The 20,015-nt window shown below is 35.9% G+C and overlaps 1 protein-coding gene across 8 annotated transcripts in view; it reads right to left on the bottom strand.

The window, feature by feature from the left end:
• Window positions 1-3,153: 3,153 nt before the first annotated feature.
• NOL4 (nucleolar protein 4) overlaps window positions 3,154-20,015 on the bottom strand; it is a 239,867-nt gene continuing 223,005 nt past the window's right edge. For all 8 annotated transcript variants that reach the window (XM_064481518.1, XM_031438989.2, XM_031438990.2 and 5 more), the window contains one exon: window positions 3,154-3,748. In XM_064481518.1, coding sequence (XP_064337588.1) covers window positions 3,555-3,748 — 194 coding nt within the window. In that variant the 3' untranslated portion in view covers window positions 3,154-3,554. The remainder of the gene's footprint in view (window positions 3,749-20,015) is intronic.

Here is a 20,015-nt window from a genome sequence, read left to right as displayed (position 1 = left end):
CTGAGTTTCTTTTCCTGAATTGAATTATTTTTTCCCCAGTGAATTACAGTTTGAAATCTGGGCCATGTGAAATTAGGAAATATTTTGGCCACAAAAAGATTAATCTTTGAATGTTATTTGTTAGTGGTACCAGGATTTATTAAAATAACCAGATAGTATCTGCACAGTGCCTAAGACTAAAATCTCAGGTGAAAGAACTTACCTTGATGGGTTCAGCTGGATAACCCCGTTTGTTTCTCCTTCCCGGATTCACTGTTGGCACTCATCATTGTTAAAAAGAGCCGCTGCCTTTCCTTCATGCTTTACGTGTTTGATTTTCGTTATTGGTGGGTTTTATTGTTGCTCTTTATATTTGTAGAGAACACAACTTGAAGGAAATGAAACCTCTCTAAGTGGATAAAACTCCCAGTGTTTGGTCAAATGCTTTACTTGATGTCGAGGGGATTTTTAATAACTATTATTTATCTGCACAAGTAAAGCTGCTAAACTTGAGTATAAACAGGCCTGGTTCCAAGTCAGTGCTGAATGTAAGGATTTAGTTCCTGGGAGGCCACAGATGCCAGTGACCGATAGGCGGGGCTCCTGCATCAGGTGTGCCTGCATCAAATCGTGGTTTCCGCTCTCACTATCTCTGTGCTCCTGGCAAGCTCCTTCCTCTTCTTGGGTCTCTTTGTTAAATGGACAGTGACAATTCCGATCTCCCAGTGTATTGTGGGATGTAAAGGAAATAAGACGCCTTTCCACAGGTACATAATCAGTAAATGCTCACTATGGTTATCAGAATGCTCTTTTTACCAAGGGTTGTTCCTTGACACAACTGAAGAAAATTCAGCACCTGCCTGGGTCTGCATTCTCTGTGGTGACGTAAAGGAATATTTTCTTATGAAGTGTGATGAAGTGGTATGTGACAAGAACCTGCTGCTAACTGTCAGCAGTGACAGAAACTTCTATCTGATCTCCGAGTTCGTGATAGTTTTCTATCACCTCCTTTGAATGAGAACGTGAACCTCCATCCAGTTTCCCCAACACGCTTTATACAGGGGATGTGATCTGTAGTCTCTTGGGACAGAGGCTGAGAAAGGACTAGGCTGCTTTTAGGTACAAGTTACAAAGGAAAAGAAAAACAAAATAATACTTCGTTTTGGCCTCTGAGCTCTCCCAGGGAAATGATGGAAGTCCTGGTACCCTCATTCTTTTAGATAAATGTGCAGAAAGCAGAACATTGGGGAATTTAGTCCTTGGTGGCTGGGTGTGGGAGTTACAACTGAAGATGAAAATGAAATTAAAACTAGGGCACCTTGCTGGAACTTAACGTCTCTAAACTAGTTGCTTTGTTATCACTCTTAAGGATTTTTAATGTATATGCCGAACTCAAACCTGAGTGTTGCTTTGTGAAAAAAGCAACCATGCCAAAGCCTCAAATACTAGTACAACAAAACTCAAAGCCATAGAACAGGCACTAAAACAGGTATGTTTCTCCCAAGATGTTAAATCAGGAGTGACTAAGAGAGCCAGGTTAAAATGAGGAATAAAAGATAATACATTCTTAAATCAGATTTAAACCATCATATGAAACATCGATGGTTGGCTAATCTGCTTTACTCCTTGGAGTAAGTCACTTATTGGGCTGAGTGTGGAGATTCTGGGGGACCTTGGGATGTTCTTGAGATAGATTTGAACTGTCAATTTTGGGCTCAATGCAAGTACAAAATAACATTTCATATCACTCAGAAAGCTTGTATATTTTCACAACTGTTGTTTTAACACAGAAATCTGTTTATTAAACCCAACAAAACAGAGAAAATTATACCAGCCCTCAATTTTTGAATTTTCATTTAAATAAGCAAACTCTAAATCCACACCTTTAAAGATGTTTGTGCATCTATGTGTTTCCAAAATACTCGTATTTCAGTAAGATTTTCACATTATATTCACCAACAGTATCACAAAGGTTCTTTTTTTTTGTTTTTTGTTTTTTGTTTACGTAACTGTAAGGAACAGTAATTCTAGAAACACTAGAAGAAAAAAGCATAGCAATGTCCACAGTTACAAGAAAAAGTGCACATTACTTGGTCACAATCACAGTCATTACTTGAAAAACTATAGGGAACAAGTAGTTAAGAAATATCACTGATGCCTTAAACTTATCAAAAACTGAATGACATAAATTTTACAGGAAATAAGGCAAATTCAGGAATGCACAAAGAATCTGTAATCCAACCGAAGCTAAACAACAGAGAAAAATTGTACAAGAAAGCGTAAACGGATGTGCTCCTCCCTAAATAATTTAAAAATAGGCTAGCCTCAGTGCACAAAGAAAATACCATTCATTTGTATCCAACACTATAAAATAAGAAAGAAGAAGGGCAAAGTGTAGGGAACAGGAGGGGACAGTTCATTGTAAGTTGCAGCTGCATCCACTGAGAGTTCTTTACATCATTTTTACCTACAACTGTAAATCATACAAATCATAACAGGAGAGGTAATGGTCTTTTTGGAAACTATTTCTGAAAGACAGAAAACTACACACAAGAGTGCAAATTTTCAGATTGTCACTTGCAACCTCTGAACATTCAGTCATCTACATCCAATTGCTGCTAGAGGGGTGCCTGTAAGATAGCAGTGGCCATCCGGGGAGAGCAGCTGTAAGAAACCAAGATGTGATTTTTTTTTCCACTGATATGTCTTTTTTAATATTAAAAAAATTCTGTGGTGAAAATCACTACGGTAAAGCTGCAGTGTTGAGTGGGATGCTTGAGACCAGCATGAGTGTAGAAATGCAGGCTTCTCTCGGAAGTAGTTGCTGATGTGACGATTTAAAAGAACGTAGGCAAGGTTTGTTTTTTGTTTTTTGTTTTTTGTTTTTTTTTCTTTTTTTCCCCAGCATCAAGTGTTATTTTTGTAGAAAGAATTTGGAAAGAGGAGAAGGCCAAGGGATGTGGAAAAGGTACTTACAGTAGTTCCTCAAAACAGTTTTCTTTTAGGACCTATGAAAAAGTTACCAAAGTAAAAATGACAATTTTGAATGAAAAACAAGTTTTCTTTTTATAAAAATTACATATATATTTTTTTTAAAATACAAGATCCTTTTCATTGTTATATCCAGTAGCAACAAGAAATTTTGGCTTTTTTTTTTTTTTTTTTTTTTTTTTGCCAGATACTGTAACTTTCAGTCCAGTAAGTCAGTAGCAAATTCCACTAATACTTCAGCTGGATCTTGAACTATCTTTTATACCACACGCTTCTTCTGTTTTATCCTTGAATTAGAGATAGACAGCCTTTTTTTTTTTCTTTTTTTTTTCCCCAGATATTTATGCTGGCACACTGAAACAAAAAGCAGTAGGCTGGACACATTATCTCAAGTACTTCAGAGGTCAGAGTTCCTTTGAAGCACCTTAACATTATCACTTTAAGGATCAAGGACAATGTGGCATTAATGGAAGTATTTCTCTTAAGACTGTGCAGTAAGACCAGATGCATCTCTGCTGGGAAATCAAAATGTCATTAGTGGAAACTGCAAATTTAGACCTCGGTCAAGAGGATCATCATCAGACTCAGTTCTGTTGTAAAATAAGGTTTTCCAGTTCATCTGCGGAACGCAATAGAAATGCAGCTGATTCTCGGTATCCTGCAACAAGCTGTCTCACAGCGTTGATTTCAGTTGGACTCAGCTGGGGTCTGGAGCTTGAACTGCTGGAGGATCCTGAGCTGGTTGCCAACTGCCTCTTCATGCTGAGATCAGTGGGTCCTAGAAATACCATCACAAATTAGACACAATTTTTCTTCTAGTATCTTGAACATGAGCACTAAAGAAATGACTGTTGACTTAATTCACCTAGTCTTTCTTGAGGCGCTGCTGATACCTTTAATCAAACAATCTGCTCTCAAAGATGGAAGAAGGACATGATGGGTTTTCTTTGATTCCCTGTCCAGCCTTGGGCAGTCACCTCTTACTGAAGAAAGACAGTGAGGACCTTATCTTAACATGTGCTTTCTGGAAAGTTCAATGTTAGGTCTACCTTCCACCCGTAGAAGCATCTCGATAGTAGTGGAAATTGATGGGGATCACAAACATTCTTTATTTGCTACATTCATTAAATAATTTGGACCCCACCAGTTCAGGCTAAGGACCCTAGATTACAAACCCCTCCGTTTAGAACAAAGGAAACTGAGGACTGGGGGAGTTCAATGTCATGTTTACAGGTTAATAACTTTCAAGTGGTACAGTAAGGACTTGAGTTGCAAGATTTTTTTTTTTTCATTTCAGGCCAATGCTTTTTTTCCAACAGGCTCATTAGTATTTAAAAATGTGAATATATTAGACTAATATTTGCTTTAGAAATGTTATCAGTATATAATTAGTACAAACAATAGCACAAAGAAAATAGACTCGCTATACTGCTTTAGGTATTGTTAAAGTTACTTTCGTATTTATTTGCACAAAACGTGTCAATGCTTTTTCCTTATACATATTTAACTCACTCATATAGGTCTGCTCTTTGATGACATTTTGTAAATTTTTGATGAAGAATATTTATAAGGTGACTTAAAAATCTTCAAGTATTTATGTTAAGATGTTTCATATTCTTAGATTATTAATAAGGTTTTATTATATACTTAAGCATTCATTTTTTATAGTTCTTACCTTTCATTAAGCAATTGCCATAATCATTAACTTTGCAGTGGTAAACTTAAAATCCTTGAAAAAAATATTACTAAGTATATAACTAAAGGCAAGCTCAAAACCTACAGTGATTCTTTAACTTGAAAGTATTAGAACAGATTTTTTTCTAAACCTAATTTTTCAGATAATAGTATTCATTTCATGAACTAAACAAGGGATTTTTTTTTGTCCTTCAAGTTCTCCTTGAGGCATCACGGAGACAGGTCAGGACCCAACCCCTTCCACCCTCTCTTCCAAAGGGAGCAGAGGACTTCTGTCAGCTAGGAGGCAGATGTCCCATAAGAGGGACATAGCTTCACTTGGAATTTAATTAGGACAGAGACAAGAGCTGCACACAAGAACTCTGACATCTGAGAGAAACTTATCTCCACTTCTGCCACAGCCTTTCAAAGCTCTGATTTTCCTAGCAGGAGTTAGCTGCCATTTGTTCCGCTGTTTATAAAATCATGACACAGACATAAACTGAAAGGGAGAGGGATGGGGAGGTCACACTTGTAAGGAGGAATACTGAACAAGGAAATCATTAGCAGCAATTACTTGGAAAATCTGAGTGGATTAAGAAACCATCATGACATAAGGGTTTTGGTCTCTGGTGGAACTCCCTTTAAATCTTCTTACATTTGAGAATCCTAGTATAAATCTTTTTTTCCCTTAAAAAACAGCTTTACTGAGATATAATTCATATACAGCAATTCACCCATTTCAAGTGTTTAATTCAGTGGCTTTAAGCATATTCAGTCAATTTTATACCATTTTCATTATGTTGAAAGAGACCCCCCAGGCTTTAGCTACTGTTCCCTTTTCCTCCTCCTTCCAGCCCAAAGCAACCACTGATCTATTTTCTGTCTCTACAGCTTTGTCTATTCTGGAATTTCATATAGATGGAATCATATATGGTCTTTTGTGACTAGCTTCTTTCACTTAACATTTTTTTGTTTTTAGGATTTAGTGCACTTAAATTTTTGTTGAAGTATATAGTTAGCTTACAATGTTGCGTTAATTTCTGATGCTAGTATAAACCTTTATGAAAGAAGAGAGAAGATTTTCCTGTTATGTAGTGTCTAGTTGGCTGATTGTCATTATTTCATTAGAAGGTGTGACATTTTGTGATGGTTCTGCTGCCAAGCCAAGTTGTCGACTGGTATCCTGAGCTGGAATTGAAAAAGGGTGGCGCTAGGCTCCAGTTCTTTTTAGGAGGTGAGAAAGGTGGTGATTTTATTCTAATATGGATAACTCTCCACCCCCGGCTCAAAGGTATACACTTCCAAACTGGGACATGGCATTTGGTTTCTTTCCCATCATTATTAACGCCGGCAAACTCTGGGTAGCTCAGTAATTTAGAAGCCCTTCACAGCTCTGTGACTTTCAGTTCTGGATGAAAGCTGGCTTCATTACCTTGGTTTCTTTTGGATCTCCAGGGTCAGGACTGAGAATATAAAGCAAAAGTACAAGGAACTTTTTGCTGAGCATTTATTATTCAAATCTTCAGAGTTATGGGGTTGGAGTGTGAAGCAAAAAAATTAAATATTGACAAATGAATAAATTCTGTACGTAATGACTCCTCAAAGAGCCCTTCCCTGTTGGTCACCAGTGTTCGTTTCTGCCTGAGTCAATGTCAGGCTTGATTGGTCTGGCTTAACCCAAACAATATAATGTAATTAGCATGTCCGTTATATAGTAAACATTTCACATTCTGAAGATGCTGAATCTAAAGAAGTGAAGGAAGGTGTTCTTGGAGACCTGATCGAATCACAGACAAGGCCACTGAAAAGTATGTTTCTGGAAGAGCAGGTCCAGTTAACAGGAAAATGAGCAAGGATAATGACACCTTAGGTGCTTCGAGAGAAGATGATTTGAACATCAAATGCTAATGCAAATATTCAGGAAACGTGACTAGGCCAGTTTTGTATAAGTACAGCTGACCCTTGAACATGTGGGAGTTAGGGGTGCCAGCCCTCTGCCACGGTTGAAAATTTCCGAGTAACTTAGAGTCTGCCCACTGCAACTTTGATTCCTCGGCATGTGCAGATTCAATCAACTGCAAATAGTGTAGTACTATAGCATTTGCTACTGAAAAACGTCTGTGTGGGAGAGGGGGCCACACAGTTCAAATCCATATTGTTCAAGGGTCAACTGTACTACATTTTAACCAAAATGATGCAGATCTTCTAAAAAAAATTGTACTTAACTGAAGTATAGTTGATCGACAATGTTGTGTTGCAGGTGTACAACAAAGCGACTCAGTTATACATACTATTTTTTCATATTTTCCATGATAGGTTATTACAAGATATTGAATATAGTTCCCTGTGCTCTACAGTAGGTCCTTGTTTATCTGTTTTACACACAGTAGTGTGTATATGCCAACCCCAAACTCCTAATTTATCCCTCTGCAGCTCCCCTTTCCCTTTTGGTAGTCGGTTTGTTTTGTGTCTATGAGTCTATTCACTTTGAATAGCTGAATAAGAGATAAAAAATATTTCATGCTAACATGCAATGATGTTGGATAAGTTCAGAGCCACTAAAACCAGCCCTATATTTTTTTTAAGACTTGGGGCCACTTAAATTATAAGTAAATTCTAATTAAGTGAAACTATAGACCCATAATTCTTATTTTCAAATTACATATAATTGAAGACTTTCCCCCTATGTATGGTACATTTTTGGTTCCAGTTTTAATTAGAATTACCTTTGTGGTTTTATTTTGCTGTCAATTATCCATAGACAAGAGAGACCCCTGAACAGAGTGTGGAGCAAAGAAAAATTAAAAAAAAAAAAAACTTTGATAACAATTTTATTATATATACTGAGGAAGAATGCAAGACCTATGAAGGCAGGAAACCTTTGTGTCTTATTTACCACATTGTTTTAGGTAGCTCTGGTGGTGCATGGCACAAAATAAGGCTCGATAAATACTTTTGTAATAAATGAATGAGAAATGCCAGATAATTTTTACAGCCGACAGTCGAGAAATGGAGAGTGAGTGATGTTATTAATACCACTGGTTAAAAGAAAACCAGTTAGACACAGAACACAGTAGATTTAATGCAACTCATTCAAGTAAAGTTACCTATAATATATGGGAACATTAACTATTGCTATAAAAGTCACCATCTAAAGTGGTGAAAAAAATAATCTAAGTAGAATTGCTTATCAAAGTACTTTCCACACGAACGGTTGCTGAAAAAGAGAAAAAGTTACTGCCCATTTCCTAAATATGGTTTGTGTTACCAGGAAATGTTTCAGTGAGTCTTGTGTTGGACGTAAAATCTGTTCTAGCTGCATGCAACCTTCTCCTCCTTTTCTCCTTCACCTACACCCTCCACTCCCAAGTCGTGGCGCTCTGAAACGTTTGGGTAACTGGCAATTCATTTAATGATTTTAAATAAGTGAGTGACATTTTCAGATTCAGGCCTTTAAACATGATGGGCCAGATAGGAAAATTTTTTTGTGTATATATATATATATATTTATTTATATCTTTGTATATATATATTATATATTTTTTATTGAGGCATAGTCAGTTTACAATGTTGTGTCAATTTCTGTACAGCATAATGCTTCAGTCACATATGAACATACATATATTCGTTTTCATATTCTTCTTCACTGTAAGTTACTACAATATATTGAATATAGTTCCCTGTGCTATATAGTAGGACCTTGTTGTTTATCTATTTTATGTAAGTTAGTATCTGCAAATCTTGAACTCCCAATTTATCCCTTCCCACCCACTTACCCACCCAGTAACCATAAGTTTGTTTTCTACGTCTGAGTCTGTTTCTGTTTCGTAATTTTTCTTTTTTTTTTTTTTAGAATCCACATATAAGTGATATCATAGTATTTTTCTTTCTCTTTCTGGGTTACTTCACTTAGAATGAGAATTCTAAGGTCCATCCATGTTGCTGCAAATGGCATCGTTTCATTCTTTTTTATGGCTGAGAAGTATTCCATTGTATAAATATACCACATCTTTATCCAGTCATCTTTCGATGGACAATTAGGTGTTTCCATGTCTTGGCTGTTGTAAATAGTGCTGCTATGAACACTGGAGTGCATGTATCTTTTTGAATTAAGGTCCCCTCTGGATATATGACCAGGAGTGGGATTGCTGGATCATGTGGTAAGTCTATTTTCAGTCTTTTGAGGCATCTCCATACTGTGTTCCACAGTGGCTGCACCAAACTATGTTCCCACCCACAGTGTAGGAGGGTTCCCTTTTCTCCACACCCTCTCCAGCATTTATGGTTGGTGAACTTGTGAATGATGGCCATTCTGTCTTGTGTGAGATGATAAATCATTGTAGTTTTGCTTTGCATTTCTCTGATAATTAGTGATATTGAACATTTTTTCATATGCCTATTGGCCATTTGTATGTCTTCACTGGACAATTGCTTGTTTTGGTCCTCTGCCCATTTTTCAGATTGGGTTGTTTATTTTTTCTTATTAAGTTGTATGAGCTGTTTATATATTCTTGAAATTGAGCCTTTGTCAGTCGCATCATTAGCAAATGTTTTCTCCCATTCTGTAGTTTGTCTTTTTGCTTATGGCTTCCTTTGCTGTGCAAAAGTTTATAAGTTTAATTAGGTCCCATCTGTTTATTTTTGCTCTTATTTCCATTGCTGAGGAGACTGCCCTAGGAGAATGTTGCTAAGATTTGTGTCAGAAAATGTTTTGCATGTTTTATTCTAGGAGATTTATCATGTCTGTCTTTTCTTATATTTAACTCTTTAAGCCATTTGGAGTTTATTTTTGTGTATGGGGTGAGGGAGTGTTCTAACTTCCATTGATTTACATACTGCTATCCAGTTTTCCCAGCACCACTTGGTAAAAAGACTGTCTTTTCTCCAAATATTCTTGCCTCCTTTGTTGAAAATTAATTGACCATAGGTCTGCAGATTTATTTCTGGGCTGTCTATTCTGTTCCATTGATCCATATGTCTGTCTTTATGCCAATACCATGCTGTTTTGATTACTGTAGCTCTGTAGTATTGTCTAAAGTCTGGGAGGGTAATTCCTCCAGCTTCATTCTTTTTCTTCAATATTGCTTTGGCAATTCTGGGTCTTTCATAATTCCATATAAATCTTAGGATCATTTGTTCCAGTTCTGTAAAAAAAAAAAAATGTCCTGGATAATTTGATAGGGATTGCATTAAATCTGTAGATTGCCTTGGGCAGTGTGACCATTTTAATGATATTGATTCTTCCAGTCCAAGAGCATGGGATATCTTTCCATTTCTTTAAGTCTTCCTTAATTTCCTTAATCAATGTTTTGTAGTTCTCCATGTATAAGTCTTTCACTGCTCTTATTTGTGATTTGATGATTTTCTGTAGTGGTATGCTTAGATACCAAAACCAGACAAAGACACCACAAGAAAAGAAAATTACAGGCCAATATACCTGATGAACATAGATGAAAAAATCCTTAACAAAATATTAGCAAACTGAATTCAGCAATATAGTGGGAGGAGAACACGTCATGATCAAGCGTGAGTTATTCCAGGGATGCAAGGATGGTTCAAATCCCGCAAATCAATCAATGTGATATAACGAAAACAAAGGATAAAAATCATAGTCATATTAATAGATGAAGAAAAAGCATTTAACAAAATTCAACATCCATGTATGATAAAAAGTTACAAAAGGGTGAGTACAGAGGGAATGTATCTCAACATATTAAAGGCCATATGTAAGCCCAAGCTAACATCAAAGGTGAAAAGCTGAGAGCTTTTTCTCTAAGATCGCCCACTCTCACTTTTACTCAACATAGTACTGAAAGTCCTAACCAGATAAATTAGGCAAGAAAGAGAAATAAAAGGCACTCAAATTGGAAAGGAAGAAATAAAACTTTCACCAGTTGCAGATGCCATATTATGAATAGAAAACCCCAAAGATTTCACCAAAACTGTTAAAACTAAAAAATTCAGTGAAGTTGTAGGATACAAAATGAATATACAAAAACCTATTGTGTCTCTATATAGTAATAATGAACTATGAAAAAGATAAATTAAGAAAATTATCACACTTACAATTGTATCAGTGAATAAAATATATTTTGTAATACAGGTCTACTAAAGAGAATGAAATTTTTTTTTCTTAGAGGAGGTAACATTTTGCTTAATTTGGGTTCAAATCTAGTTCCCTGTCATCAAAATTAATTGTGTGTCCTCTGGCTAATTTGGATCTGTACAGAGATTTTTCTCTATTTCACCTATGAAAATGTCTTCTAGACAGGTATTTTCCAAATACTGATATCAGCCCACAAGAATGATTTTAATTGAGCATATCCATCATGTGGAAATCATTGATAGCATTCTATTAGATTCTTCTCTTGATACTTGATTTTATATGTCAATGCATGCAGATAAATGACTTTCAAATGAAGATTAAGCTGGAAGCTCTTCAACTGAACACTTAGAGGATTTTGAAATACTGCTTTTCACTTGCATCAAGGTCCATAAAAACACTGAGCCTGTAGTATGTGCTCATAAATACATTCACTGGAAATGTGATTGGGAATGCAATTTTAATTTCTTGTTTTAACTTTGACAGTATGGGAAGTTTATAGAGCAGCTAACCATTAATTGTGATTCAGACAATGTTGGTTATTAGCAAAATGGCTTTACCACTACATAAGCTTCATATATAAGCACTGTTTTGCCTTGTATTTAGAGTGAATCCATCAAACGTTAATTCTGCAGCAAATGCTAATCTCCAAAGCCATTCAGTGTTTGATAATAAATCTTGAGGGCAGTTTTTCTTGTTCAGCAATAAAAGTTTTACCACTAAGCCATCAAACTGCTGTGTGGTAGAAGTTAGAATATTTAGATTCTGACAAAATTTCACAGAACTGATGATAATTAAATAAATGAGGACAAATGAAGTTTAAACTTGATACCACTGTTTCAGTAACACTTGCTAGACTGAAATGTTTTCCACAATGTATCTACTGGTAAATAGTTCAAGGAATAACCATATGCCTTACATAAAAGCAATTCTGTAATTTTATCCAAATAAGCCTCTTTTTGCTTCATACATCTTAGAAGGTGCCACCTCAGGTTTTACTGAATTAGTTTTTTAACTTTGAAAACACACTGAGCAGAAGTTGTTGCACTCATACCATTCATCGATGCTAATTCCGTCACTTCAAATTCATCGATTCCTCGAATAAGCAACAAAGCAGTATCAGAAACACCTTAACTTATTCAGGGACAAGGGGAACCACTTGAAATCAGTTGCTTTGTTTTTTAATTATCTATTGATATTGCCAATATCTCAATTGCTTCAACCCCTTAAGCACTGTTTTTGCTATACTGCTAGTAGGCAAACAAGTTTATTTTCTCTGGACACATTTCTTTAGTGCTTCAGCCCAACACTATTTGATTAATTCACCATCAGTCAGTGAAGTGATTTTTTTTTTCCTAGTTTGGTTAATATATGAGCCACTTAGTTTATAGTTGCATGTTCTTCTTATATTTCGATCAGGTGTTTAATACAGGTATTCTGATAATATTTTCATACTTTTCTGCCAAACAGTGCAAAAAAAATTAACCATTATTCTTCAACATCTTGGCTAATTTAGCTTATGTATATAAAGCATCCAGCACAGGGCCTGGGCTCCAGCAGATACACATAACCAGATTCAACATGCTAATGAGTTAAATTTATATTCACAAGTGATTGCAAGGTAATTTGCTTTTCTAGTGCTATTCTTGATGACAGGATTACAGTAGCATCACAAAACGTGCTGGGGTGCTTTCCATTTCTTTCTCTTTTCCTCTCTTTTAGATCTGTTGGTCTAAAATGAAGATTATCTAGTCCCTGAAGTTTTGGTAAACCTCATTGTAAAACCATCTGGGTCTGATTTCTTTAATGAAAAGATTTTTATAATACTGATTCAATATATTTAATTTGGAATATCTATTCCTTTTTGAGTCCATATTGGTCAATTATATTTTTGTAAAACAGTGTCTTGTATTTCTAAATTTTCAAGTATACTTGCATAAAGTTATTAATAAGGCTAAAACAATTTTTAATTATAAAATAGATTTTCTGCTTCCTTTCTCTTCATCTTGCCAGATATTTTTAACGTTCTTTCAAAGATTCTGTTTCTGATTTTGTTGATCTTCTGTTGCTTTTTTGTTTTCTACTTAATGTCTCCATTTATTTTCTTCTGCATGCCCCATTCTCTCTCATCTGTTTCTAACTTTTTGAGTTAAATGACTAGCACATTAGTTTTCTATTTTTTTCTAATGTGTGTCAAAATACCACTTTCAACCCATCACACAACCTTAATGTGTAGTGTTTTCATCTTCATTAATTATAAATATTTCTGAACAAAATGCTATCAGCATATTAATGATTCTTTGGTTGTCACCATTCATTAGGTGGTCAGTATGTCTGAGAGAATGTTAGCAGATAGCTGGGGCAGGATCTAAATACAGCCAGATAAATTTTAATTACTTTTTCAAATCCAAAGGACTTTTTTTTCTTTCCATCAGTTTCTGAGAGAAGTCTGTTAAGTCTATGGCTATGATTGCAGATGTGTCCATTTCTTCTTGTAATTTTGCTAATTTTTTATGTATTGATTTTAAAATTATATTATTGGGACAGTAGTTTCTAGACAATGACTTTCTGATGAAAATGTTCATTTTTAGGTAGTAAATCTTTCATGCTCCAAAGCCTTTGTCTTAAAGCCAAATTTGACTTATTGTTACACACACACACAGACATGCATGTGGGCTCATATATAGTATAAAAATTTCCTTTAAATTCCTCAAGATTGTTTTGTATGGGTCTTTTCTATCAATGTAGAAACTATATTTTATTTATGTATCCACCTAAGGACGTGTCCTGACCAAAAAAAAAAAAAAAAAGATTATAACAGAACAAGACTTTTAAAATGTTAATACAAGGACTGGGATCACGCCATCTTCAGGGAACTCATCCTTTGATTAAGAGAGAAGATCTGATGCTACAGTTCAGAGGGAACCATTTGTCTCTTCTGAAGTCTGTATCAAACTAAACAAATTTTTAACCCATTTGGGTCTAACCTAATATGATCATGCTTTCAAGTCTTTAACTCCTCTTGACTTCAAATTTATTCTACTTAATAAACACTGGTTATCAACATTAAGCTACCAAAAAGCAGGGTGTTTATCTATAAAACATGTAACAAGTTACTGAGACACTCTACAGATATTTAAGAAAATACAAAAAGCAAGATATATATATATCACTGTCAAGGCCAAGTAGTTGTGTAAAGCATCACGCAAAGGAGAAAGAGGAGTTTACAGATCACCCCTCTTCTTCCCCCCAAAGAAGTCTTCTTTCTAGCAAAACTAGGGATCAGATGCTGACAGCAATTACAGGTTGAATTGGAGATCCATTATAACATATTCCCCTGCTGACTTGAAGGCAATTCTGATTGTTTAAACTGTAATTGTCGATATCCCATACATTAAAAAATTATACATGATTATCATGGGACAAGTTTAGTAGCCAAGTCTTTATATACTTCAAAATATAAATCTCTTGGACCTGCCTTTAAAAGTTCATCTATTAAATTTCCCTTTTACCAGATTTTCCTGTATTTTCACCTTTTTTCTATTGTCTTAGTCCATTTGTTTTCTTGCTAAAAAAGAAAAAAAAAAAAAAAAAAGACCAAAGAGAACAACCACAGTTAAATATCTCAGGATTTTTGTTCTCATCTCAATGAGATGAGAGCACAGTTTTCTACACCATCAACTTTTCCTCCTTGGCTTTCCTAATCTTTCCTTACATTTGCTAATTCCTGCTGGTACTCAGCTTTGTAAACTGCCTGAGTTTATTTAGTGTGTGGTCTTTGTACTTGAGCTCCAACTCAGTATTTGGTAGAGACCTGGTTAATCATTTTGATGAACTGTGGATGACCTAAAAGTATGACTCGGCATTCCAGCAGAGTCTTGGAAATTTGTAATGGGAAAGACTCATCGCATGTTTCTGTCTTCTGCCTATATTTTGCTTGTGGGAAAAGATAAAAATATTGCAGTAGGGAGACAAAAGAGTTACTTTTTAACTTCAGCTGATTCAAACATACTATATGAGGGCATTATGAATTACTGTATTATTTAGGGGGTTATGTATTTACATATATGCATTTTTTTTTAGTAACAGGAAGCAGTCTCTAAAACCAGAAGAAAATGAAACATCCATTTACTATTTTTCAGAGAGCTCATTGGGTCAGAAATATCATAGTTGCTTGAACCATTGGGTTCTGATTTTCCTGGCCACCGCTAATGTCTTAATTTTCTAGGAATTTCCAAGCATAAGTAGGAAGTATAGCAAACAAGGAGCATAAGATGAAAATGCCCAGAACGCCCTCAGGAATGACTAGTTATCTGTTTTATTCCTTTACCCTTTTATACACTTTAATTTTGTTCCATTTTTAAGGGAACAAAAAAACCATAGGCCACATTTTAAATGTCAGTTATAAAATTATCCATTTATGTGTATCTAGTCAATCTATTTCAAGAAATATTTAAAGATCCTTGAAAGGAATAAACTGGATGGAAACTACCTGTGTTAAAGTATTGATAACTCAAATAGTAAAAACCTACTAATAGATTTGGACTTGGACACAGGTTTCTTCTCCAAATGATAAAAATCTCATTTGTTAGACACACAAAAAAGGTGTAGCATATAGTGATAAGATTATAAAACTGGCATGTGAAAAACCTGGGCTCAAGTCCTAATGCAGAAAACTAGCCTTGTGAATTTGGGCAAATCACCTACCTTCTCTGAGATTCTCAACACTGATGAATAATAATCCTACTTTTGTCTATTTCTCAGATTGTTGGAGCAGGGGGAGTGAAATTTGACTATGAGGGTTAAATGGTCCAATAAGATCTTTTTCTTAACTGGGACCCTACCTTTGCCTTAACTCCTCAGTGATAATAAAGGATTCAGGGATTACTTATGTTAAAGTCTAAAGATTTATTTAAACTGATGACTTACTATATTAATCAAGGTTCTCCAGAGTAACAGAACCAACAGAGGGTGTGTGTGTGTGTGTGTGTCTGTGTGTGTGTAACATTACACAATAAGGAACTGGCTTGATTATGGAGGCTGGGAAGTCCCAAGATCTGCAGTGGGCAAGCTAGAGACCCAGGAGGGGTGATGGTGTAGGTCTAACCTGAGTCCTAAGACCTAAGAACCAGGAAAACTGGTCCCAAACCTGGCAGGCTCATGACCCAAGAACTGCTGATACTTCAGTTCGAGTCCAGAAGCAGGAAAAGACCAAAGCCCCTGCTCAAGCACTTAGACAAAAGGCGTTTGCCCTTTCTTAGCCTTTTTGGTTCTATTCAGGTCTTCATTTGATTGCCTTCTCTAATGGGGGTGGGCCTTATCCAATCTCCTTTGCCTAGCCCACCAACTGAAATGTTAATTTCATTCAGAAACACCCTCCCGGATACACCCAGAATAGTGTTTGGCCAGTCAAGGTGACATAAAATAACATCCTATTCATATATCCTATTCAATGTAATTTTCCTTCTGATCTCAAATGGCAGATATTCTAAATTATACTTTTCTTTTTGGTAGGGGAAAGTAATTAGGCTTGCTTATTTATTCTTAGAGGAGGTACTGGGTATTGAATCCAGGTCCGCATGCATGCTAAGCACACACTCTACCACTTGAGTTATACCCTCCCTGCTAAATTATTTTTTTAGATAGTTACCCAAGACAAGGTGAACAAATAAGAGTTGGTTTTTCTATATGCTCAATAGGAATATGAATTATTTTAAATTCTTGGATATTGGACAAACACCCACATAGTGTTTATATACCACAATGATTAAAAAACTTAGGGTAACAACAACCATAGCAGAAATACCGATGGCTCATGAGGCAGGGTTTACGTGAATTAGTAACCCCAATTCTGGAGGAGTTATTACTTCACTAATAATTACCAATCCAATGATAGTTAATAATTATAATACTGTAATATTACAATAACGTTATAAAAATCCAATATTGACTCTCAGAGCTTGGTGATTATGTTAGAGAATAACACTTTAGTAAAAATTCCTTAAAGTATAATAGTGAATCTGTCTCACTGTTTTAAAGGACAAAATGAGAATTTTTAAAATAAAATTTCCAATATCCTCATCAGTCTCAGTAACCTGAAAAATATGCTATCATTTCAATTTATGTGTTTTAAATCCCTCAAAGTTCACTCTAAATAAATAATATAGAACTCATAGAATAAAGTGTTCTTGTAGGAGCCTATATATATACACATAAATATAAGTTTGTAAGTTATATATGCATAGAAAAGTCAAATGAGATGGTTTAGTCTGAAATTTGTTTTCAAAATTTTCAGAGAGCAGTCTGTTTTACTTTGTTGTCTTGCACAAAAAGGCTTTATCAATATTTTCAGGAGATGGATAAATGGTATATATCCTTGGTAATTTTTACACTTTTTGCCTTGGAAGTGAGGGTGAACATGGGATGGAGTAGATACTGCTACCTCTGAAGTATGTATTTTGCATTTAGAGTCTAATAATCAGAGGTTGAGAAGGAATAAGACTATTACAGTAACTATAATTGAACCAAGTCTATTGAATCATCAAATTGAAACTAAGGTCAGCAAGTGTGGCTATTCTGCATGTTTAAAAAGAATGTCCAAGAGTGGTTCCAGCATCATGGCAGCTTAAGATGTTGCTCCTTTTCGTCCCCAGTTTTGAACAGTAAATTAGACATTTGTTCTTGAACATCCAAGTTCATGAAGCAAACCAGTCACCCTCTTTATCTCAATGCAAGAACTTCCCTAAGACACAGTATAATAAAGTTGGCAGAAATCAAAGATAAGGAGAGAATCCTAAAAGCAAGCAAGGGGATAAAGATCATAACCTACAGAGGAACCCCCTTCTAGGCTGTCAGATTTCTCAGGCCAGGAGAGAATGGAACGACATATGCAAAGTGTTCAAGAAAATAACTGTGAGCAGAAAGTACTCTGGCAAAGTTACCGTTGAGACATGAAGGAATAATAAAGATTTCCTCAGGAAAAAATCTGAGGGAGTGTATTATCACTAGACATACCGTGCCAGAAATGCTGAAGTCAGGTCTTAAAACTGAAAGGATGCAAATCAATGATAAGAAGAGATGAAAATATACAACATACTGGTAACACAAAAGTAAATATAGTGATATTAAAAATATAGCTACTCTAACTTAATACAAAAGATAGTGGTAAATAATGATATAAAAATATAAAAGGGGGAGTAAACAGGTAAAGCTTTCGTAGACAGAAACAAAAACTACAGAAATATGAAACAACCAGAAAACGATACGACGCTATGAGTAAGTCCTTGCATATCAATGACAACTCTAAATGTGACAGAGGGACTCAAGCTAGCGGAGTTAAGAAGACACTGAGTTCACTTCCTCTTGCGTGCACACCAAAATCACACCTACTTACAGAGCAACTGTCTGTGAGAATGACTTCAACAATAGCAGAAAAGACTTCCCACAACTGAAGATACGAAGGACCCACAGCGAGACAGGAGGGGAACAGACCCACACATGGGAAGTTCATCCCTGAGGAGCAAGGAGATACTTGCACTGGGAAGATGAAGCCCCAGGAAGCTGGGCTTTAAACAAATAAAGCTTACACTCAGGAGAGTTGAAAGGCTATTGGAAATAGACTCCACTACTAAAAGGCACGCAGAAAAGTTCACCTTGGAGTTCCAGCACAGAGGCAATGACTGGGTCAGACCCACTTTCTGATCTTGGAGAGCCTCTTGAAAGGCAGGAGGCGGCAAGGACTCCAACAGTAATCAGCCTGACCACAACAGAAGGGTGCAGGGGACGCACCCAGAGGAGCATCTAGCTCTGGTGACAAGAGTGGGGCATGCTCCTGGGCCCCATATATAAGGCTACTCCTCCAAGATCGGGAGACAGGCAGGCCTACATAAGACACAGAAATAAACACAGAAGTTAGGTAAAATGAAGAGGCAGAGAAATATGTTCCAAATGAAGGAATAAGACAAAACTCCAGAAGAGGTAAATGAAATGGAGATGAGCGTTCTCCCCGATACAAAATTCAAAGTAATGATTATAAACATGCTCACTGATCTTGTGAGAAGGATGAACAAACACAGAACATCAACAAGCAGAAAAGGAAAGAGCCAATGAGAGCTGAAGAATATAATTAACTGAAATGAAAATTAAACACTAGAGAGAGTCAACAGAAGTCTGGATGACACAGAAGAATGGATCAGTGATCTGGAAGACAGTAGCAGAAATCACCCAAGCTGAACAGAAAAAAGGAAAAATTTTAAAGAGACTAGTTTAAGGGACTGCTAGACAATATCAACCACATTCACATTATAGGCGTTCCAGAAAGAAGAGAGAGAAATGGGCAGAGAATGTATTGGAAAAAATAGGTGAAATCTATCTAATCTGGGGAAAGAAACAGACATCCAGTCCAAGAAGCAGAGTCCCAAACAAGGTGAACTGAAAGAGGTCCACACCAAGACCCATTATAATTAAAACAGCAAAAATTAAAGTTACAAAGAGACTGTTTATACAGGGAACTCCCGTAAGATCATTACCTGACTTTTCAGCAGAAACTTGCAGACCAAAAGTGAGTGGCATGATATATTCAAAGTTCTGAGAGAAAAAACCTACCAACAAGAATGTTACTTGACAAAGTTATTATTCATAATTCAGAGATAAACTCTTAACTTTTGTTTGTAAAACTCTTTATCACCACTAGATCAACCTTACAATACAATGTTAAAAGGGACTTCCCTAAGCATCAAAGAAAAGGCCACAATTAGAAGTAAGAAAATTATGATAGGAAAAAAAAAAAACCTCACTGGCAAAGGCAAACATATACTAAAGGTAGTGGATCACACAGTTACAGAGCTGGTAGGAAGGTTAAAGACGACAGTAGTAAAAGCAGCCATGTCTACAATAAGTAGATAAGGGATATGTGAAGCAAAAGTATGCAAAATAGGTCAAAAACATAAAACACTGGTGATGTAAACTGGGTCAGTCACTATGGAGAACAGGATAGTTCAAAAAAATCACAACTGTCATATCACCCAGCAGTCCCACTTCTGGGTATATAGCCAGAGAAAATAAAAACAGGATATTGGAAGAGAACCACTCCCATATTTACTGCAGCATTATTCCCCCTGGCCAGATATGTCAACAACCTAAGTGTCGATGGATGGATAAACAAATAGTGGGGCGTGTGTACGTGTGTATGTATATACACGTATACATGCATACACACACTATAATGTACAATACAATAATATACAATAGAGTATTATTCAGCCAT

The sequence above is a fragment of the Camelus dromedarius genome, chromosome 32 (genome assembly GCF_036321535.1).
Source record: "Camelus dromedarius isolate mCamDro1 chromosome 32, mCamDro1.pat, whole genome shotgun sequence".
NCBI lineage: Eukaryota > Metazoa > Chordata > Mammalia > Artiodactyla > Camelidae > Camelus > Camelus dromedarius.
This window is presented reverse-complemented; position numbering and strand designations above follow the sequence as displayed.